Source organism: Diadema antillarum, unplaced genomic scaffold (assembly GCF_040938485.1).
Source record: "Diadema antillarum isolate AM-2024a unplaced genomic scaffold, OU_Dant_1.0 scf00000223, whole genome shotgun sequence".
NCBI lineage: Eukaryota > Metazoa > Echinodermata > Echinoidea > Diadematoida > Diadematidae > Diadema > Diadema antillarum.
Window position 1 is genome coordinate 575,217 of NW_027271112.1, and position 23,943 is coordinate 599,159.

The 23,943-nt window shown below is 38.6% G+C and overlaps 1 protein-coding gene across 1 annotated transcript in view; it reads right to left on the minus strand.

The window, feature by feature from the left end:
- Positions 1-6,257: 6,257 nt before the first annotated feature.
- Positions 6,258-23,943, minus strand: part of LOC139724604 (DNA mismatch repair protein Msh6-like) — a 35,437-nt gene continuing 17,751 nt past the window's right edge. The window contains exons 16-31 of the mRNA XM_071635737.1: positions 23,032-23,101; positions 22,226-22,355; positions 21,205-21,377; positions 19,719-19,817; positions 17,633-17,713; positions 16,804-16,899; positions 16,020-16,110; positions 14,379-14,534; positions 13,703-13,935; positions 13,286-13,418; positions 11,763-11,861; positions 10,648-10,867; positions 10,123-10,212; positions 9,231-9,385; positions 7,583-7,717; positions 6,258-6,835 (exon numbers count right to left, since the gene is read on the minus strand). Coding sequence (XP_071491838.1) covers positions 6,692-6,835; positions 7,583-7,717; positions 9,231-9,385; positions 10,123-10,212; positions 10,648-10,867; positions 11,763-11,861; positions 13,286-13,418; positions 13,703-13,935; positions 14,379-14,534; positions 16,020-16,110; positions 16,804-16,899; positions 17,633-17,713; positions 19,719-19,817; positions 21,205-21,377; positions 22,226-22,355; positions 23,032-23,101 — 2,105 coding nt within the window. The 3' untranslated portion in view covers positions 6,258-6,691. The remainder of the gene's footprint in view (positions 6,836-7,582; positions 7,718-9,230; positions 9,386-10,122; positions 10,213-10,647; positions 10,868-11,762; positions 11,862-13,285; positions 13,419-13,702; positions 13,936-14,378; positions 14,535-16,019; positions 16,111-16,803; positions 16,900-17,632; positions 17,714-19,718; positions 19,818-21,204; positions 21,378-22,225; positions 22,356-23,031; positions 23,102-23,943) is intronic.

Consider the following 23,943-nt stretch of genomic DNA (forward strand, 5'->3'; position numbering starts at 1 on the left):
ATTGTCCATCTTTCACAGAATGCAATGTACTAAACTGTACCGTGCCAACATTTGGAAGCATGTCATTTTGTATGTTCCCCTCAGTTTTGCAGATTTATTAGTTTATTTGGAACAAATCAGCCACGATATCATGTATGCACTATAGGCCTACTTGCTATAAGATCCAGTGGTGAGAATTGTTACAGGTTATGTGTTATGGTTGGACTCTGTCAAGACATGTGACATCATATGGATTATGAAGGTGCCAGACTGATTAATGAATGTCCATGGGCAGATGAATTAGCAACTATAATTCAGGTAATCAGTTTCTTGCCGTTGCTGATACTGAAGAGCCCCCTCTTGAGGCTTACTGTAGCATGTATTTATGGATACAAAAGGCAGAGCTCAAGGTCAAAGGGCAAGCAAATGTTGAAAACTGGATGAATGTGTGTAATGTGTGATGATTGGGGTCTATGGGTCGGTGTTAAAATATGTGTTGGCGATGCCACATATTGGTCGTGTGTATGCGCATCAAACACCACTTCACGACTACTGTATTTGGCTTTGCTGGGAAAACAGAACTTAATGCCATGCATGAACAGTAGGTGTTGAAACATCCAGAAATAGATTTTAATGATTTACCTACAAATGATTTCCCTTGTAAAATACTATACACATTTCCATATTTGTAACATGTAAATGTCTCACATTAATGATGTGTAGGTTAATCACTCCTTTTGGTTTTATCAATTTGAGATTGAGTGACTGGTATTTTTTTTTTGTTGTAATTTTGAATTTTACCTGGTAATTACATTATTGCAAAAGTCATTTCTTGTGAATGATTGATGATGGTGGGATTAACTTGCATATGAGAAAAGTACATATCTGAATTGTATAATAATGTACTTTGATGGGAAAACAATAAACTTCTGTACATTTCTTCTTTCTTTAACTACACTGTCTTGTCTGTTGTTTTTCTGTATGGTTGTCAACTGAAACAAATTTTAATAGAAAATCTAGACAGTAAGATTTATAGAAACGAGTGACTTTAATTCAAAAGGTACAACATCAAAAAATGGCTGTTTAATAGCGTAAACAAAGCACAATGTACACAATACACAACTTGCCTCTGCAAAGACGGTCATGCCTCTGCTTTTAAAACAGAGACAAAACTTTGGCACTGGTTTTACCACTTCAAAGGTAGGACATTACCAATAGAATACACACACGTGAATTGCAGTTAGTAAATGAATACCCAGTAACATTACCATTGTTAGATAACCCTCATCCCTATACATTGTACTACATTGTATGTTAGTTATACAAATTCTAAAATCTCCTAAATCATTTTCTCGATGTTTTGGATAATTCTTGTCAGGTGTGTGATCAATTCCTCCACAGTCGAGGTGATTGCTGTCATTCAGCAAATTCGTCTAGCCACCCACTATTGAAAAATGGAGAGGAATATTCACACATGAAAATAATACAACTTTCACATTCAAATTGCGAGTTTCATCAGTAATTCATAAGAACATGAAAGAATTGGGTAACAAGTTAGTACATTAGTACTGACAACCAAACTAAAGTATTCACATTGAACCATCTTTAAGCCCAACGGCATTTTTCTAGCATTTTTACAGGCTTAAACAGATAATCTTTGTTAAGCAATCAAGTATGGAAAAGGTGTCAACTGCTGGTGGCAAACAAGCCTACTTACCCTTGTTAGTGACAACCATTCGTCATAGACAGCTGATGCAATTTTCTTTCACATGTATTTAATACAGTCATGGCCAATGGTAAAGGCAGGAGAAGAAATTTGATTCAATTAGTCTAATTTGCCTATACAGTGTATGTAAAAATGTTGTAATTAAAGTATATCATCCATGTTTCTCAAACAGGTGTTCAATGATTTAGCTTATTTCAAGGTCTATTTCAATTTCAAGAATAACCTTTTGTGCTGAGGAGCAATGCCTGTTGAATGCTCACAAGATTGTCAGGAGCAATCAATTCCCAAGCTCATATTCCTATGCTCAAGGAGAGAGATGGGCTCACATTTGGCAAACATGTTTACAAATAATCATTAGCCAGGGCTGCACACTGGCGCCGGTCCGACGGTCAAAGACCGGTAAAAGTCACTGTCGGACCGGTAACTTTTCAGGAAATCCACAAGTTACCGGTCCGACATGACCAGTAGAAAAAAAAAAAACATTGGTGGGGTCAGTAGAAAGGAAAAGATCAGCCCCGATCATGGAGAAACAATGCAAGATATGATATCTCACTGTTCAACAAGTTTTACGCAAGTTTTCGTTTATGTCTACCGGTGCAATTTGTACAGTAAACATAGTTTTGAGCACTAGCAGTCGACCATACCAGTTACATTCGCGCTCGCTTGCGCATTTGGCGCTGCTTACGCACTGCCATGCAATGCAATACATGCAAAGCAAACGATGCAAAGCATGCAAAGTGTAACTGCTTCTCGTTTGCTTGCGATCGGCGGTCATGCCAGACAAGAAGCATTGAAAGAAGCGCACGCATTTCTGGGTCATTTTACTCATGATTTTTTAACGCAAGATCGATCCGATCCCGGCTTCGCAGCAGCGTGGCAGTTATGTTAGAACTAATTTAATTGTGTCGATTTTTAGAAAAAGTAAAAACACACTCGATATTCAGCGATGCAGTAAACGGATCTGATTGCGTTTATTTTCATTTTGAGCAGTCATTTCACAAATTAATATTTTCATTCGCTCAGAATGTTCTCATAACGTTCTCATAACGAAGATAGGCGCAAAAAGGATCACGAAATCGGCCCTTCCGTGTACTTTTTAAGAACGCATGCACAAAATGTGAAGAGATAATACTAGGGAGAAAAAAAAAATCATGAAATCATGGCAGTCCCGCTTACATATTTCAGGCAGAAATCGTCCCAAAAAGGATCATGAATTCGACCGGCCGCGTCGTATCTTCCAAAAGATTACGTACGAAATGCGAAGAGATTATAGAGGAGAAAAAGAAAAAAAATAAAGGACACATTTTGGTGAATGCATCATAAACGATTACAGCCGAATAACAATTCATGAAATCAACGCAATCCCGTTGAAATTTGAGGAAATAATAGGCGCAAAAAAAGGATCTTGAATTCAGTCCTGCATGCCGTCTTGGTTATCAAAAACGCATACACAAATGCGACGAGATTATCGGGAGAAAAATAAAAAAGACATTTTTACCCTTCTGGTGCGTGTATTACAAAAGATTACATCCGAAGTAATTCATGAAATCGCCACAATCCCGCTGATATTTGAGGTAGAAATAGGCGCAAAAAGGATCGTGAATTCGGCCGTGTCGTATACCTTGTAGATAAGAACGCATGTACGAAATGGGAAAAGATTAGCGGGAGAAAAATAAAGGACACATTTTCACCCCTTTTGGCGCTTGCATCATATAAATTACAGCCGAATAGTAATTCATGAAAATTTCGCAATCCCGTTGGAATTTGAGTAAACAATAATAGGCGCAAAAAGAATATCGAATTCGGCCCTGCATGCAATGTATAATTTTGAAAACGCCAAATACGAAGAAATTATCGGGAGAAAAATAAAGAACGCATTTTCAACCCTTCTGGTGAATGTATCACAAAAGATTACAGCCGAAATAATTAATGACATATCGCAATCCCGCTGATATTTGATGTAGAAATAGGCGCTAAAAGGACCGTGAATTCGGCCGTGACGTATCATAGGCATGCCTACGCAATGCGAAGAGATTATTGGGTGAAAAATGCAGCACACATTTTCAACCCCTTTTGGCCCGTGCATCATAAAGATTATAGAGCCGAGTGATAATTCATAAAATCATCTCAATCCCGTTGAAGTTTGAGGAAACGATAGGCGCAAAAGAATCATGATTTTTGGCCGTGTCGTGTATCTTTTAAGAACGCATTTACAAAATGCGAAGAGTTTATCGGGGAAAAATAAAGGACATATTTTCAACCCCTTTTGGCGCGTGTATCATAAAAGATTACATCCGAAGTCATACATGAACTCAAAGCAATCCCGCTGATATTTGAGGTAGAAATAGGCGCAAAAAGGATCGTGAATTCGGCCATGTCGTATACCTTTCAAGAACGCATGTACGGAATGCGAAGAGATTATGGGGAGAAAAATAAAGAACGCATTTTCAAACATTCTAGCTGGTGCGTGCATCACAAAAGATTACATCTGAAGTAATTCATGAAATTGCCACAATTCGTCTGATATTTAATGTCGAAATAGGCGATAAAAGGATCGTGAATTCGGCCGTGTCGTATACGCATGTACGAAATGCGAAGAGATTATTGGGAGAAAAATACAGGACACATTTTCAACCCCTTTTGGCCCGTGCATCATAAAGATTACGGCCGAATAATAATTCATGAAATCATCGCAATCCCGTTGAAGTTTGAGGAAACAATAGGCGCAAAAAGAATCATGATTTTTGGCCGTGTCGTATATCTGTTTAGAACGCATTACGAAATGCGAAGAGTTTATCCGGGAAAAATAAAGGACACATTTTGAACCCATTTTGGCGCGTTTATCATAAAAGATTACTGCCGAAGTTATTCTTGAAATCATCGCAATCCCGCAGATATTTGAGGTAGAAATAGGCGCAAAAATGATCGTGAATTCGGCCGTGTCGCAGAACGCAGGTATCTACGGAATGCGAAGAGATTATGGGGAGAAAAATAAAGAACGCATTTTCAACCATTCTTGCCGGTGCGTGCATCACAAAAAGTTACATCCGAAGTAATATACATGTACGTGAAATCGCCACAATTCCGCTGATATTCACTTTGAGGTAGAAATAGGCGCAAAAAGTATCATGAATTCGGCTGTGTGGAACATCTGTGAGAACGCACTTATGAAATTCGAAGAGTTTATTGGGAAAAAATAAAGATAACATTTTCAACCCCTTTTTGTCGCGTGCATCATAAAAGATTACAGCCAAAGTAATTTATGAAATCGTAATCAATCCCGCTGATATTTGAGGTAGAAATAGGCGAAAAAAGTATCATGAATTCGGCCATGTGGTGCATCTTTTTAAGAACGCACTTACGAAATTTGAAGAGTTTGTCGGGAAAAAATAAAGGACACATTTTCAACCTCTTTTGGCGCTTGCATCAGAAAATATTACAGCCGAAGTAATTTATGAAATCGTTACAATCCCGCTGATATTTGAGGTGGAAATGGGCGCAAAAAGGGTCGCGAATTCGGTCCTGCATGTCGTGTACCTTTTAAAGAACGCATGCACAAATGCGAATAGATTATCGGGAGAAAAATAAAGAACCCCTTGTAGCGCGTGCATCAGAAAATATCACAGCTAAAATAATTCATTAAATCGTCGCAATCCAACTGACCTACAAGAGCAGGTTACTCAGCAAGTTCGTGTGCCGATGTTTAGAAAAAGTCACAAACGCATTTGATACAATCTGATTTTGTTCATTATCATTTTACACTGTAATTCACAAACAAACATTCTATTTTTTCCTATCTTTTTTTTATTTTTTGTGCAATAAATAATGCAAGTTTAAAAAAAAGGTTAATCTGTAAAATGTACATGGGTGGGGGGGGGGGGGGGGGTACGTCCATGAAAAACAAGAAAATAAGTTTGCAAGTCATTTAATGTTTTTTTAGGTTGTCGTTGTTGACCGGTAAATTTTCTGTTCGGACCGGCAAAAAATGGTAAAACGGGGCATTTACCGGTCCGACAGAGACAGGTTGGACCGGCAGAAAAAATGGGTTAGTGTGCAGCCCTGCATTAGCACCGTAACATTAGTCTCAGTCACACAATCCTACATCCAAATCTACAACCTGAACTGTGGAGGCAAGTATTTTCCAAGGTGCTACCTAACAGTATGTATGTGGGCGACTCAAGGTCAAAAGCTCTTGCATGATTAAAACTGTTGCTACATTCAGCATGTCCCTTCTCTATCATGGCTTCGCTTGTTCTGATTTCTTTGAAGTGAAGTTCCAGTTATTGCAAATATCATTAGTAATTACACAGACTGAGCATCATGATGGAACCATATTTCATAGCATACAAATACTTACACTAGGAAACATGTGCTATCATTTGACATCTGAGTGATACTAGTACAAACTTACTAAATACAAGCATAGTAGAAACAAACAAGTAGAAACATAATACTGAAATTTGGAAAAAGAATCAGACATTCCATTATACATTCAGTAGAAATCAGTGATAGCAATAACTACTGAGAAGGGAATACAAAAATATGTCATGAAAGCAAAATTCGGCAAAACTGATACACAAAATGATGACCACCGATTTAAAGGAAATAGTCCTTTGCAGCAACACATTGACAGTGTTTTATATTCAGATGTCCCATGCAATCTTCAAAAGATCTGCAGAAATTCGGAGGGCTGGATAGTAATGAAGTCCAACAAATGGCATTATCGACTGCAAAATATACAAGTGTATAGTGCAATTTACTTTAAGATTAACTCAGTCTAGACGGGTATAAACCTGATAACCAGGATCCAACTACTAGTAAATCTAAAATTGCGGCAAAAAAGAAAAGAAAAGATAATTATGATGACAATCATCGAATGGGTGCTGATGCCGAACTCATATTGACTGCAGCTATTCTGCTCCAGAAATGGATTACTCAGATCACTCTGATCAATGGTCATGCCCCAGTTGACCCAATGTCAGACACCTAAACACGAGCCATGAGTTGTTTTAGATGATTTACGTCCAAAACAGAGGACGGGCGACACATTCCATGAACAGCCCGGAAGAACTTCATCCTCTCAGCGGATTCTTCAAACTGCTTGGCTTTTTGACGTGCCACTTGGATGATCTACAGCAGGGATTACAGAGAGATAGATCACAAAGACATTACGTAATAGGGTTTAAAGCAATAAAAGCAACATTCAAGCACTCAAAAGCAAACCAAAGTGAACTAGACCGTACCATTCTACACCAGTTTGGGAGCGTTCAAGCACTCTGGAGAAAGTGTACATCATGAGTTATTTTTTTATTCGAGTCAGAGGGGCACACATTTTGTAGCAAGAGGGTCATGCACTTGGCATGCTTATACTTCATACAGCTGTCCCTAACAAATAGAATCAACTCATAGCATTATGATGTAGTGTATGTCATGAGCATTCTTCTCATTACAACTCCTCGTTAGCAAACCCTTAACTTTCACTGCCTGGGAGATCTGAAATAAAGACATCCAGCTTTGCAGAGAACATTCATATCAAAATATTATCTTCAATCAAACTAACAGGTAAAACCCTATCCCTTTCACTCTGTACATGTATAGGGGGAACAGGAAATTCTTTCTTCCCCCCCCCCCCCCCAAGATTGTTGAATGTTGCACAGATATTTTAATCTAATCTTTCTCATTTCTCTTGGGTAAAACTTTCACTGAGAAGAATTACATCACAGTTCAGTGAAACTTTTGTCAACATATGGGTGTAATATTTTGGCGCATCATATTTCTACATCCTATTTTCCTTAAAGGGGAGAATAGGATGTGGAATAATAATATAAACACGTACCATTATTCTCTTTCTATGATCCTCACACTCATAAGTCTTACCTCGTCTGGCAAGCCTGCTAGTCTGGCTGCATTAAAGCCATAGCTCTTAGGACAAGCCCCGCCCACAAACTTGTAGAGGAACGTGATGGTCTCTTGGCTGGGGTCATCCTCACACTCATTCTCTACCATACAGGCCTGAGATAGGACCAGGACCAAGACACAAGACCAGAAGGTAGATCAGGATCCAAGAGGAATAGATCAGGAAGAAAGATCAAGATGAATAAAGAAGGATTATGAAGAAGGAAAAGTGGATTACAATGAGGCAGTGAACGAACGAAGACTTACACAATATAATCAGTCAAACTTTGTTTCAGATGAATTGATAATACCCAGCAATTATTCCCAGCATCTCAGAACGAAACTTTAATATTGATTCAGTCTCACACCTATCTTATATTGTACAGAGAAAAAAACAAAACTATTACAATATTAACCCTAAAAAGACTGACTGGGCTATTTTGGTAGCTCGAAAGACTGGGGGGGGGGGGGGGGGGGGGTCCTCAAGGCCCCCCCCCCCAAGATCTCGGCCGTGGATCGCGCGATCGCCGCAGAACTTTGCACAATGGTAGTGTGCGATGTAATCTACAAGATCGTGTTTTTAAATTTTAGAAAATAGTCTTCTTTTATTTTATTTTGATTAATTATGATAATTTATGCGAGAAATCAGAATCTTTCATCTAAATCAGTAAATAAAGCTCCAAAAGTGCTCATTTTTGGTATAATTACTCTTTGTGGCATTCTTAGCAAATGTACTTGAAAAAAAATTCGGTATCAAAATCAATTTCTTATTCATTTTATTGTTTCATGAATTTCTTATGTATTTCCTTGTTTTTTCGACCTTTTGTTTTTGTTGTTTTTTTGTAACAAAATTTGTCACAAACACTTTTTGAAGCCTAATACTCCTAAAACAAACTAATTTTAGCCATTGAGAGTAAAAATAAGCATATTTATATGAACCATGTGAAAAAACTCAATTTGCATTGACTTTGTACACAAAATCACATTTTTTAGCCATTTTTGGCCTCACGTGCATGTACAAAAAGTCATGGAACTTCAGAATCGTACCTCCGGGCGTCACAAATTTGGTGTCAAAATGTGCGGGAAACTCAAAAGAAAAAAGTCATGGAGCATCGCGGCGAGAGCATTGCGTGTTGCAGAGTAATCGTGCGAAATGTCGAGGGGGGGGGGCCTCCGAGGCCCCCCCCCCCCCAGAGCAGTTAGGGTTAAAGTAAATGCAACTTTTGCCATCATTTGCTGATTAATTACAGACAAACTGAACATTGGTTGTGAGGTAATTCTTGATTTAGCCTGAAAATAAAGCAATGACAGGTATCTTGCATATACACGTGTACACGTATCTAAGTATGCAAGATATCTGTGCAAACAAATCCTATAAAAATCCCCCTCAAGAAACTATATTTAGAATATTAGCTAATTACATCATGTTTCAATATGCATTCTCCACTGACCCAAGTCCAAGTCTATCATTGACTACTGTCAAATGGTTTCAAATGACGCATTCGCAGTGCTACTACCTTACGATGCATGAACCATGTGTTCAAATTCTGCTTTGATCAAACTTAAATATTCCTATTGACAGGTGATATCAAAGTATCAGGTGATGAATGCCCCACATCATGTGACTTACCATGTGACCCAGTCTAATGTTTGGGTCATGAGAGAACTCCTCTACCAGGGAGTGGTAGTGGGTGGAGAACAGAGTGCGGCAACCAACTGTCTCTGACAACTCCTTGACAACCGCTGTTGCTATGGCTGTTCCATCGTAGGTGGCTGTGCCCCGTCCTTGGTGGAAAACGAGAGACGGAATAAAAATATGTCAGTCTTTCAACATGAGCAGGTCTCATGAGACAGGTCATTTAAGAATTGTTTTCATCTATCAACCTCAATGTGAATGGAATGATGAAACATAGAATTCTTCTATAATAACTCAGTTTCTTTAGAAAGTATCAATCCTTACATCAAAGTATATATTGGTAAGTAACATTTACAATGGGAATGAGGAATTAGAAGTTTGCTGTGTAGGATGCCTAATATAAAAACAGCAACCTTGTTTGGAGATTTGCAGTCATTGTCACTTGCAGAAGTAATATTTACTAAGGTTGCTGTCAAGAAACAACCATTCAACAATTAATTTCTGAATTGTTGCAGTGGTATTTGCAAACATTGCAACTTACAAATTGAAAATACAGTGGACTCCCATTATAATAAAGTCCTCGCGACCAGCAGTTTTCTTTTGCTATATCGAAATTTTGTTATAACTGAACAAATAAACAATAAATACACAAAGAGCAGATAATGTTGCAGCCTGAATTTTTACTTCATTTGAACAGGAATTTCATTATAACCGTGTTTGTTATAACGGGAGTGCACTGTATCCTCCTAATAAAGGACTTCCCCTGCACTGAAAACAGACAAATAAGTCTTTGAAACAAATCAATAAATGACACAGAGTTTGTTTAATACATCACTCCTTGTGAATATTGCTGAAAAGAGAGTGATCATGAACTTTGACCCCATACCTAGTTCATCCATGAGAACCAGAGAATGTTTAGTGGCATGCTTCAGGATACTGGCCGTCTCACTCAGCTCTACATAGAATGTACTCTCACCTTCAGAGAAAAAAACAAGTACATGAAGTGAGAGAGTTATCAGTACTACATTGATCAAACAAGTTAGAAAAAAGAAACCAACAAATTAGCAGTAAGTACACCAAAAGGGAAGAAAAGTAAAGCCATGGGTAAAAGTTGGAATTGACCTACACAAAATGAAAATGAATGCAAAAGGATTTATTTATTCATTTTTTTTTTTTTACAGAAAATTCCAAAAGCAACTTTTTGCTTTTTATTTCATATGATGCCATGGCACCATTCTCAGATAATGACATCAAGATTTTTACAGATGTCATACAAAGGGTGTTGTTTACATGATGTGTAGATTTCAAAGACAAAAAAAAAAACCCACAATAACAACTTTACATACTTACACAATACATTTCATAACCAGAAGAAAGAGTTACACTGAGTTTCTTTCTATCAAGAGCTCACCAGACAAGATGTTGTCCCGGGCACCAAGGCGAGTGAAGACACGGTCTACCGGTGTCAGACGACACTCCTCAGCTGGCACATAGCAACCAAGCTGAACCATGATTACAAGGAGCCCTGCTTGACGCATCAATGTGGACTTGCCTCCCATGTTAGGACCAGTCACCAGGATGCAGCTGCTGTTGCTATGACTACCGTCTCCATCATCCTCCATCTCCTCATCCTGAAGATTTCCATACCACAGTAACATAGATAGTGATCAAATTCTGAGAACCACAAACAGCTTTCACTCACATCACATGAAGTTCATTCCACTTATAGAACCAAAAGTGATTGATAAAGAGAGAAAATCAGTAATAGCAGACTGAACTTGGTCGACTTCTATGAATAAATAAATAAGTCATTATCACAGATTTGCATAGATTCCTTAGAAAACATTTCATTTTTCAAGTAAGAGAGAATGAAGTAAATAAATTACAACTTGAACTGGATATGAAATGCATTCACTCTGAGACTGTAATCGTAAAATCCTAGTTACACATCATGTCTATTTACCTACATAGTACTTCCATGAGTGTTTATCTGAACACATCACAATAAAGTAATGCAGAGATACAGCCATTCTGACAACCACTACACTGCAGATCTTTTTTTCTGATCTGATTTGATTTGATTTGATTTGATTTCTGAATTTCTTTTTCATACATAAATGAAATACACAGTCAATTGAACAAACTAATTGAGCACAGTATAATTTGAATCTGATAGTTAAAACAAATAAATGATTAATTCAAATATCCAAAATTTTTTTTTTCTAACAATGCAAAATGAAAAAAAAAAGACATTATTGTATGCATATATTTATGCAAACATAGGATCGCGTATATCTGTCATTCAAACACAAAATAAGCAACTCTTGATGTACAGAAATTCAGGAGACCATCATCATAAGCAAACGTTTGACGAGGACAATGGCTTCAGAAATGATTGTCTTAACAATACGACATTGTAAGAATATAATATACAAGTCACCACTCACTGAGTGAATTTTGAATATGAATCACAAGGGGCATAAGGCCCTATTCATACAACCTTAACCTTGATGCATTTATACTCACTTTTTTGATGCCGATGAAGGTGTGGTTTGGAATGTAGTCTCCTCCACTGAAGGTGTGTGAGATACAGGGATGTCTCCCATCTTTCATTGCAATGAAGGGCTGCAAGGATGAGACAAAAATAAATGCAACATAAATAAATTAACCAAAGGAAAATGAAAGCCAAATATATATGTGAATTGAGGGAACGCATCAATGTTAGTAGAACACATCAGCAAAGTTTTAGGAAAATCAGACAATAGTTTGAGTTATGAATTTCTTTTACTGAGATGGTGTCATGATGTCGTGATAATGAATTTCTTTAAGTTTTGGTGCAGCCAATGTTGGACGAGAACACTACATTTTGTGACGTCACAAACTACAGTAGACTTCTAATCCAGGGATGGCTGCACCAAAACTGTAAAAATTCACAATTTTTAAACGGAGAGTCCCATTTTCCTCAAATGTCTTCGCTGATGTGTTCTACTAATATTGCTGCATTCACTTCATAATCCTCATGTATGTGTATACATTTTATTTGTGTTTTATCCTTCTTTAACTCAGCAGCTACAGAAGAGGATATGAAGATGGCAGGATCAGTCCTGGGTACAACAGAGCTAAGGGCTTTAGTGAGATGGTGTCACGATGTAATCAATTCACATTCTACATTTTAAGTTCAAGGAAAAAAGTTCTAAAATGACTAGAATTGAGAGGATCTGCAATTATCTCACTTCAGCAAAGTAGATCAACCTGACAGAATGGACCTACAGACTGAATTACCATCACAAGAATGATATCTGCATTTATGACAAAAGACAAAACTTCCAGAAATACATGCTCACCTGGAGGTACTTTGATACACTTCATAAACTCTACGTGACAATTTGCCAATCAAATAAAAGTACTGCTGAACAAAAGGTTTGGGATAGACATAGACAGGTACAAAACCTATTTTCAGAAACTATCACTACTTTGTAGAGAAACACACAAATGTGTCTCTACAAAGCATATTTACAATTTCAGAATCTTGAAATGAGAAAGATTGGGTTAAAAAAAAATGAGTGAAGTAAAGTTTTCTGCACCAATTCTGCACCAAGAAAAACAAAAAATACAATTCAAACAATTCAATTTTCTTTCTCTCTGTCAGTACTACTTTCTTCCCATGCCATACATGTTGTACAGAAACTTGCTGACAATACCAATGACAAGAGTAGTAAGCCAGTTCCCAGTTAGCACTAGTCTGCAATCTCTTCAACCACAGACTTTGCAAAACATGGAATAGTCTTCAAGAAGAGCAGTAGAAAACAGCCATACAGGAAATGGTAATTTAGATGTCAGTGCTGCATGAATGGCTTTTGTTAATGTTGCTGAAAAGAATGCACATTCACCTGTAAATACCAATCTGCACCTGGTTCATTTATAACACAGTTGTCACGAAGCACTGTCTAGGTTTTGAATACCTCAGTAGCAAATCCATTTCAAAAGAAAGTCTGCAATGGCCTTTATCTACACATGCTCAGATTGCACAATTTCTCCTTTCATCTCACCTGTATCTGACTGGATGGGAGAATGACCTCTGGTCTACACATAGCGCCCTCGCCTGACTGACTGTACTCTGCAAGACTCATCAACACATCCAGCACTGACAGACACTCCACCGCTTTATTCCATGACTGGTAACTGTCAAAGAAATTTAAGTACATACTGATCAGTTCTTGTAACAAACTAGATCACAACTATTCATGATGACGCATGGAAAAAAAACAACTAAGAAACAAAAGTTACAAATCTCGTAAACATGAGCAGCACCTGCATTAGAATCTTTATCATTTGTTGAGGAAATGACAGCTAAAATAGAAAATACTCAGAATCTTGTTTGTATGTGTGACCTGCCTCTTATCAAAAACAGAAAGTACTTAGAGGTCTACTGGCAAACATAGCACTTGAGGAAACAGACAACTTACTGCTCATCAAATTTGTGAAAGACTCTCCTCATAGAATCCTTGAGGGCGCTGTCCCTTCTCTCCTCTGCATTGATCAAATCACTCAGGAGTTTCTGGATGGTGGGTGTCCAGTATCGCTTGAAGCCTTTCTTGGAAGACTGGAGTTCGTACTCCTCTGGAGTGCGCCTAGAGAGGGCACTCTCTGGAATCTCCATCTGGAAGCGGTTCTTGGCTGTACCCCAGAAAACGATGTTCTGTCAAAGTAGAGTTAAAAGTTTATTGATTTATGAACTATCTACCACTGGCTTTCTTTAAAAAGAAAAAAAGAAAGACTCTCAAAAATGAGGTTTTGAAATAACAACATTAATCCCTCCCGAAGGTCTGATCCAACAGTCTCACATAAAAGCTGGTAGAGTTTTACTGACAATCAGAAAACACCTTGACAACAAGCAAAGGTAGGAAATAGGAGGATGTTCTGATCATTAAGCATTACTATAAATAGCATCACTAACACACATCAGTCAAATGGATTTGCTTGAAAATATATACCCCCTCAACACTACCACCACCACCAAAAAAAAACAAAAAAAAACAAACAAACACACAAACAAACAAACAAACAAACAAACAAACAAAAGAACATCACCAGAAAGTGAGATGCAAGTATTCTCATTAAGCACCAGGAAACAAGGCTCACCCTACATCCAAGTCGCTTCTTCTGTTTCTCAAGGTACTCCTGGAGTTGTTCCTTGCAGGAAGACATGTCTGAGATGGCCCGGTCGTAGTCTGGGATGACCCCCTTGGAGGGAACGATGGAACCACTCTCTCGTGCCTTCTTCTGGTCAAAGGCGTGCTGAGGAAAACCAGTGGAGAGTGGGTGTGGTCATCATTTGAGAGTGGGAGTGGGTGTGGTCATTATTTGGTAGTGGGTGTGGTTATTATTTGATAGTGAGAGTTGGTGTGGTTATCATTTGAGAGTGGGAGTGTGTGTGGTCATCATTTGAGAGTGGGAGTGGTCACCAATTTGTTGGTGGGAGTGGGTGCCGTTATCATTAGCGAGAGAGGGTGTGGTTATCATTTGATAGTGAGAGTTGGTGTGGTTATCATTTGAGAGTGGGAGTGTGTGTGGTCATCATTTGAGAGTGGGAGTGGTCACCAATTTGTTGGTGGGAGTGGGTGCCGTTATCATTAGCGAGAGAGGGTGTGGTTATCATTTGATAGTGAGAGTTGGTGTGGTTATCATTTGAGAGTGGGAGTGTGTGTGGTCATCATTTGAGAGTGGGAGTGGTCACCAATTTGTTGGTGGGAGTGGGTGCCGTTATCATTAGCGAGAGAGGGTGTGGTTATCATTTGATAGTGAGAGTTGGTGTGGTTATCATTTGAGAGTGGGAGTGTGTGTGGTCATCATTTGAGAGTGGGAGTGGTCACCAATTTGTTGGTGGGAGTGGGTGCCGTTATCATTAGCGAGAGTGGGTGTGGTTATCATTTGATAGTGAGAGTTGGTGTGGTCATCATTTGGTAGCGGGAGTGGGTGTGGTCATCATTTGGTAGCGGGAGTGGTCACCAATTTGTTGGTGGGAGTGGGTGTTGTTATCATTAGTGAGAGTGGGTGTGGTTATGATTTGTGTTCCTACCAGTATGATTCCCATTTCTTCCAAATTTTTTCTCTCATTTGAGTGAAAATAAATAAAACATCAAAGAAGCCATTGACAGTAATATCACAGACCCAGTAGTGAGGGGAGGTTAACCTGATTGACTCCATCTTTATTTTCACAAGGGCCCTGTTTCATAAAGCTGTTTGTAAAGTTACGAACAACTTACGAGCGACTGGTGATCAGTTCTGAAGTGCTATACTTATCAGAATTTCAATAATTCAGCACAAGACCTGATCACCAGTCGCTCGTAAGTCGTTCGTAACTTTGGGAACAGCTTTATGAAACACCCCCAGGGTACATTAAAAAGTCACAACTTGTGCAGGCCTGCTAGAATAGAATTGCCCATCAGCATTGTACACGTACAACTGTATGTGCATAGAAGCACACATTTATTGGTAAATCATAACATTCAACTCCAATCGAGACTCTTCAGCTGTATGTATGCTTACACTGAGATCAGTGACAATGCTGCACACAATTCATTATGGGGATTCCCAAATATATCCGAGTCAGGCCAGCCTTCCCATTGCATGGTCTCCTCACACTATCAGGTCTTTCAAAGTAAGATACACTTGTAACTATATCCTATAAGAACAACATGGGGTATATTCTCTGATCATATCATCAGAGTAAGCTACAAACTACATGTAGAGAGCTGGGAGGACTGGACATTTTACACTAACCTCAAAGAACTGCAACGTCTCCCTGTAGTCTGGGTACAGCCCACCCTCAGTGGCCGACGGATGACTGACGGATTTCTTGAGGAGTGCTGATCTGTGTTACACAGCAAGAGAAATTTACCAGTCAATCAAGAGTGTCCACTATTATGACATTATTGGAATATTTCAAATCCATTTTTCCTACAGCATACTGTCAAGCAAGATATTTTCACTGCATGAAATTTTTGTGAATTGCCACTGGCATTCAATGCATATAGTGTAAATAAGAACTTCTGCAGCGTTTTAATTTCATGAATCTTGGCTCCCGCGTAATTTGCAAAATTAAAATGTACATGAACATTTCTGGTTTTATAGTAGTTATGTTGCAGAAAGTACTTATCACATTTGCATGCTTGATGTCAAACATATCAATTTTTATTTGTATGGAGAGCTCCTCTGTTTGCTTTTAATTATGGCAAACTTCGATTTAATATCACAACTTTAAAGTGACAGGGATGATCATCTGGATGTCTATCAGCTGGATGATCATAAAACACACAAAAGACACACAAAACTAAATACCATTAGCAATGCTGATTGTCTGTTTGTCAAAATCTAATACAAAGCATTTACAACAACAAAATGGTGTAAAACTTAATTCTATACACAGCACATTATGATTGTAAACACTTGTTACGCTGCTCACTGCCCATCAACGATACACATCAGGTCAAGAGATGCATTGCTACTTAGCATGTCTTCATTGTTATGAGAGGAATATGATAGTTAGACTAGAGTCACTACTCACTTGAAATCAGATACACTTCTCTTGAAAAGCTTGATGATTGACAGGCCCTTCTCAAAACCTTCCAAAGCTGTCAGGAAGTCAGCAATCTTGCGTTTACTGGAAGAATATGACCAACAGACAACAAATCTAATGATACAGTTGCACTCAATCACATAAGATAAAATATTCTACTTACTAGTACATGATACAATCCGTGTACATTTGCAAATAGGATGGTTTAGAAAAATACAATTATCGCTTCACAGTCATTACTTACAGTGCAGGGCTTTATAGTCCTGGTAACCCATGTTTTTACTGGTCTGACCCGTCTGTTGGACCAGTAGGTACACTGTACCCAGTTTCTCCATGTTTTACTGGTCTAATCCTGAAAAGATTACTAGTCTGACGTTGATTTTTACTGGTCAGGGACCATTGGACCAGTGCCAGTGTGTAGCGTTGCACAGCAAGCAAACCAATCCAACAGCTTCAGCTGTGGAATCTCTTTGAACACATCTCTTCTCTCTGCCTGTATTATGAGTTCACTGTAAAGTAATTTTAACTAATGTATCATAATTTGATGGTAGACGGGAATCAAAAGATATCAAAATATACAAATGTTACTGGTTAACTACACCATGTACCTGTGTTACATGAGACTATCCTTTTTTCTTTTTTCTTTTAAATCCGAAGTGTCACATAGAAAAAGACATGTTTCATGTACTGGTGATGTCTGAAATGTTAAAATTGTACCTCTCTGCCAATCCAGTCAATGGGCTGGACACAGGTATTACACATGTTACAAACACAGGTAATATTTTAGGTGACTTTTAAAATCTGTCATGCTACTGACCTGTAGACAGCATCTTCAAAGAAGATGGCTCGACTGTCTGGATGGTCAGCAATCCTCTTAGATGACCCTAGGGTGTGAATTCTGTGAAAGAAAGCAAGACAGAACATTAAATAACGGTCACAACAAAACCGATTGATCGATATCCCAGTACTCGTCAAATATGATATATAAAGCATTATTTTCCCCAGTCCATGTTACACTTTCATCCTTTTATTTAAACATATGTATTATCTCTACAAAACAACATTGTGTTTGTGTCTGTCTTGATACTCCACAATTACCAAATGAAATGAAAATTAAGTACAAATTCTGGGTTAAAGTACTTACTTTGGGTAGCACACACTTAACCCTATTCTAACTGGGCTATTTGAGACCAAGTTTTTACTGGGGGGGGGGGGGGGGGGGGGGGGGGGGGGGTCAATTTGACCCCCCCCCCCCCCCCCCCCCCCTCAGATCTCGGCCGCCGATCGCGCGATCGCCGCAAGATTTTGCCTGAACATAGAGCCGGATGTCAACTACAAGATTACATGGTCATACAAAAGAAAAATTTTGATTTTCTATTTTTAGTAAATTAATTATGCAAATTTACGCATGAAATCATATTTTCACCTATAACTCCATTAAAAAGACTGAATGATTGCTAAATTTTTGTGTAAGCGTTCCTCAAGACACATTGAACAATTTTCTTGTAAAAAAATAGCACAATCAAAATTAGTTTCTTTTGTTTTTTATTGTTTTGTTAATTTCTTATGTATTTTATTGTTTTTTTGACCTTTTGTTTTCTATTGTTTTTTGGCCAAAATTTGTTGCAGGCACTTTTTCAAGCTTATCTACATTAAAATTGATTAATTTCAATGATTAAAAGTCGACATAATCTAATTTATATCAATTTAACCAAAAAACACAATTTGCATTGGATTTGCACACGATATCATGAATTTGAGCCATTTTCAGGTTGACATGCATACGCAAAACATTACGTAACTTCAGAACGGTGTACCCGGACATCGCAAATTTGGTCTCAAAATATGCGGGAGGCTTCAAATAAAAAAGTCATGAAACGACGCGGCAAAATCTTTGCGCGTTGCGGAATCGCGGCGCGAAATGTCGAGGGGGGGGTCAAATTGACCCCCCCCCCCGTTAGAATAGGGTTAAGCCTCTGTTCATGTAAAGAATGTTTATGTAAGAAAATATCACGATCTGTCTTCGTAGGCTGAATAAAAAATCAACAACAACAACCAAGACTCTGGAGAATACCCCATGTATTTATAGAAAGTGCAACATATGGACACCATAAAGACCCTTCTGTGAAGAACAGTACACTGTCTTTAGGTCTTGATGAAATTCAAATGGCTTAGAATGAGTACACCTGTTAGGTTTTGGCAGTACACTGTGAAGTAGTGGGATATCATGAAAATCTCTATCCTTCTTTCTGGGTTTATGTGATGGAATATGCTACTTGCCCATCAAGAGCTTGAGATTTAATAGAAGGGGAAAGTGAGGGATAGTGAGGGATAGTGAGAGATAGTTAGAGATAGTGAGAGATAGTGAGAGATAGCGAGAAATAGTGAGAGATAGTGGTGGATAGTGAGAGATAGTGAGGGATAGTGAGAGATAGTGGGGGATAGTGAGAGATAGTGGTGGATAGTGAGAGATAGTGAGGGATAGTGAGAGATAGTGGGGGATAGTGAGAGATAGTGAGGGATAGTGAGAGATAGAGAGGGATAGTTGGGGATAGTTGGGGACAGTGAGAGATAGTGAGTGATAGTGACAGATAGTGAGTGATAGTGACAGATAGTGAGTGATAGTGAGAGATAGTGAGGGATAGTTAGATATAGTGAGGGATAGTGAGAGATAGTGAGGGATAGTGAGAGATAGTGGGGGATAGTGAGAGATAGTGAGGGATAGTGAGAGATAGAGAGGGATAGTTGGGGATAGTTGGGGACAGTGAGAGATAGTGACTGATAGTGACAGATAGTGAGTGATAATGAGAGATAGTGAGGGATAATGAGAGATAGTGAGGGATAGTGAGGGATAGTGAGATATAGTGAGGGATAGTTAGAGATAGTTGGGGACAGTCCCTTACTTGCTGAGTAGTCTCTCAAGGTCAGGAAGTTTCTTGGTGATCTCAGCGACCTCTGACACGATGTCTGGATGAGAGTGGAGATCATCAATGGCATCAAGTCTGAGGGGATTCAATCAGATGACATACAGGATTCAAGCCTTTGACAATAAATCCAAAGGATTTAATCAGATAGCATAAACTCCAAAGGATTCCCTTAGGTGATATCAAATCTAAAGAGATTTGATCAGATGACATAAAGACTGATAAGATTCATTCAGGTGACATCAATTCTAAAGGATTTGATCAGATGATGTCAAGTCCAAAGAGTTCAATCAGATGGCATTAGAAAGGGTGAAGGGATTCAGATATTATAAGCCAGTCAATATCATTCGACTCTTTAACCATTGCACATCATCACCACTGGGTGATTTCAAGTTCGGTGCTAGTGCTAGTGCTAGCCCCCAAATAAATTAAATCGAACTCCAACACCAACGGTCAGATTAACGAGGCGATATCGATCAAAATTATCGATGACCAGCACTAGGTGTTGGAATCACACCACCGCGAGCTCCGCAGGAATTGTGCAACGAAAAAAGTGATGGTGCACAGTTAAAGTCAAATATAAAAAGATGTAGCCGAAACTGCTTAGTTTTAGGCACGTAACGAGGAAGACTGATTAAAATGCCACAAATTTCATCCCTTCTTTAAAACACAATTATCTTTATTTTGCTCCCAGGCTCAGATTTCTACAGCCATGTCTGGAGTGTTCGTGTTCTTTACGTGGGCGACCATTGCATTAGCATAGACTTTGCACGTAAAACGTGCATATCTTATGGAAGTGAATACGGGTCTCGCACGGCAACGCTAACACCAGCACCGAACTTGAAATTAAGAAAATGATAATCCCTAGGGGCTAGTGTTAGTCAATAGGGAAAAAGCACGTAAATCGCTAACACAGACGGCGGAGCTCGGTTTGGCAGACGACATTCAACACCGAGCCCAGCACCAGCAACCGGAAATACATCATAATTTTGAGGTCAACTCCAAACACCGACGTGATTTCAAGTTCGGTTTTATCGCCGGTGCTAGTGCTGAGATAGCACTAGCACTAGCACTAGCACCGAACTTGAAATCACCCACTGTCTGCCCGCAACAAACTATTCCAAGACATGTTCTTTCCTTCACGTTCATGTCATTCACACTTACGAAAGGAGTAAAAATATAGAACAAAGTTGTTGCAAAATAAACTAACACCTACCCTGGATATCCATGCTGAAATACTATCCACTGTTTAGACTAAACAGTCCTTTATTCATGAGTGAATTATATTGTTCAGGTTTAAAAAAAAAAAAAATTCAAAATGGTTTTTAAAGTTCAGGTGGGCTCACCAAGAGATAAATGACAGCATCTATAGTCTCCTCTCAGTAGCCAAGAAGAGTCACTTTTTATTTACCTTTACAACATTTACGTGGACTTCACAATACTACTTACAGTAGGAGAATCATACCTGTCGTTAATTGATTTGGGGTTGCACAGAGGGGTGCAGAGCCATTGTTTGAAGAGCCTCTTGCCGAATGGAGTGCGGCAACGATCCAGTGTTTCTAGAAGGGTGCCCTCTTTTGTTCCTGTGCTGCTATTCTCTAGAATGTCCAGGTTACTCAAGGTGATACTATCCAGGACCTGCATGTATTTAAAAAATTGCCAAAGAGTGATGAATAAAAATTAATCAGTTTATGTATAGTTTATGTATGATTTTTAAACTGACATACTAAATATCTTTACCCCATTGAGAATGAGTCCCGAGTATACTCGGGCAGGGGTCTATGGGAAATGTGCGTTGTACCAAAATCAGTCCGTCCTCAACGGGTTAAAAGGCAAATTTTCTCATGTTCAATACAGTGTTCGCTTCTGAATTACAGTGTACATAGAAAGAATACTGTAATACATGTATATCAATCTATGAAGTGCAGAATATATGTACGTATATTCTTTTGTGCTGCAAGAGCTCCTGATAAGCTTAAACAATAGTGAGCACCCTAATGAAAAGATATGTTTTAAGTCTTGAAGTAAATAATACTACAAGTGAGGATTTCCTGATTTCTAATGGTAGTTTATTCCAGTTTGGGAGTTGCACAAACAAATGCTTGTTCTCTTTCAAGAAACCCTCAAACTAAAAGCCTAAATGAGTTTTTTCTGCTGTTTGAAGAACACTTTTCAATCTCACTCTGCCACACAATGGATGAATATATATGCTAACCATTTTGTTAAAGGGATGGAATAGTTTTGGTTGAGATGGGGCTTCAGGTTTCCAACTTTTGTGTGAGATAATTATACACAAATCACGTAGAAATATGAAAGAGCATGCAATTCCAAGGGGAATTCAAAGTTCATTTGATGAAAATAGGTTTTGAAATAGCTGAGATATCTAAAAACAAAGAGGTAATAATAAAAGGCATCAAGGCAATGCAAAAACCATTTACTCCTGTGCGAGAATGCTTTTCATGACACACAGAGAGAGCCAGACGTACCATACGCTGCTTGGTAGCAAAGACTGACTGTGGCACTTCAGACTGGCTAGTCTCATCATCCAGCGGTTTGTAGACTTCAAAATTTCTCATGGACAGCAATTCCTCTTCCAAGTAACACTTTTTCAAATACCTGGCAATAAAATAAAAGGGGGATATTCAAACATACTGACTAACATACAGTGATTAAAACCATGTAGCTACATACACTCTGTTTAATGACAAAAACTGCATTATGTTCTTACATTTTCCATTCCTTTTTTTTATCCTTGAAGCTTCTTTTCAAATTCTTCTTGTTGTATTGTGCTGACCCTGTGTGTTGAATGTCAATGCCTTCCCCGATGTCTATAAATAAATAAAGTAGGACTCGACACTCACTTAATCTCTAGTGAGTAATCTCGAGCAACTAAAATCTTTACGTCTGAAATTTTGGCGGCCTAAAAAATGCTATGGCTCGAAATGAAAGAAAACACAACAGCCCATTTTGAATCTTAGATGCCAGATCAGAGGTCCATTTCATGAAGTCTTATGAGAGACTTTTTATGAGAGACACATTTATGAGAAAATTCATGACATGGATTTTATGTCTCTTTAAAAGTCTGTCATAGGTAAATTTGAGCGACTTTGGCCATTCTGAGATTTATGTAAAGACTTTTATGTGATGATTTCATGAAACAGGTCCCTGGTCACCAAAAGATAACCATTTTGGAAAATTAGGTGGTCCAACATCAATTTCCAGTGGCCCTGGGCCACCAGACCACAGCCAATGTTTAGCCCTGGTTAAAGGCTCTGGAGTAGAATATACTTACCAAGTACACGCTCCTAGAGCACTGATGGCCAACTCACATCCTTCCTTGGGGGTGAGACCCAGAGAATCAGCTGTTGAGACAGAAGGGCAGTCAAAAACACGGTATGAGATCCAAAGAGGTAGGTTTTCCTCGACCATTAACTCATTCAAGAAGATTTGAATATATCTGACAGAAATACCATGGAATTACATACTTTGTGATGGCAACATATGATATTTTTGTTGGGTGATATTCAATATCTTATATGTACATGATACATAACAAATTTCCAACTTGCTGAAGATGATTTTCTTGACTTGCAGTCATTCTTCTCATCTTTATTTCAGAAGTCTGAATACTAAAATTTACCTCACGGGAGACTTGTTGAGGCATGAATGTCTAAAAGAAAATTAGTTGACCCTTAAAAATGAGAGAATTAAAGAATCAAATTTGAAGGCAATATAACAATTCTGAACCTTGTAGGAATGATCTGTACTTGCTAGATCTGAGCAGTAATATTGTGTTCTCATCACGTGGTAGGGTTTGTAGGATCTAGTATTTAGGGGAAACCAAGACCACACTCAAGAGATGCTTCTATGGGCACAGATCAACTGTCACCACAGCCAAGCTTGACATTCCAGCTTGCCATTTCACTCTCCCTAATCACTCAATTACTGACATGACTCTACAGGGCATCAAACCTTTGGGTACTTGTCCAGACACAGTCCAAACCAGAAGAGAGAAGCTCTGGATGAGACAACTTCGCACAATCCAACCCCGTGACTTCAACATCCAGGAGGAAAATGACTATTATTTCTGTCATTCCTTACTTAATGCATTTTCCTAATGTACATCTCTTATTCCCAATGTGTTCCTTCCTCTTGACAGAGTTTCTTTTATATAGCCCTTTTCCACATACACACATACACACAT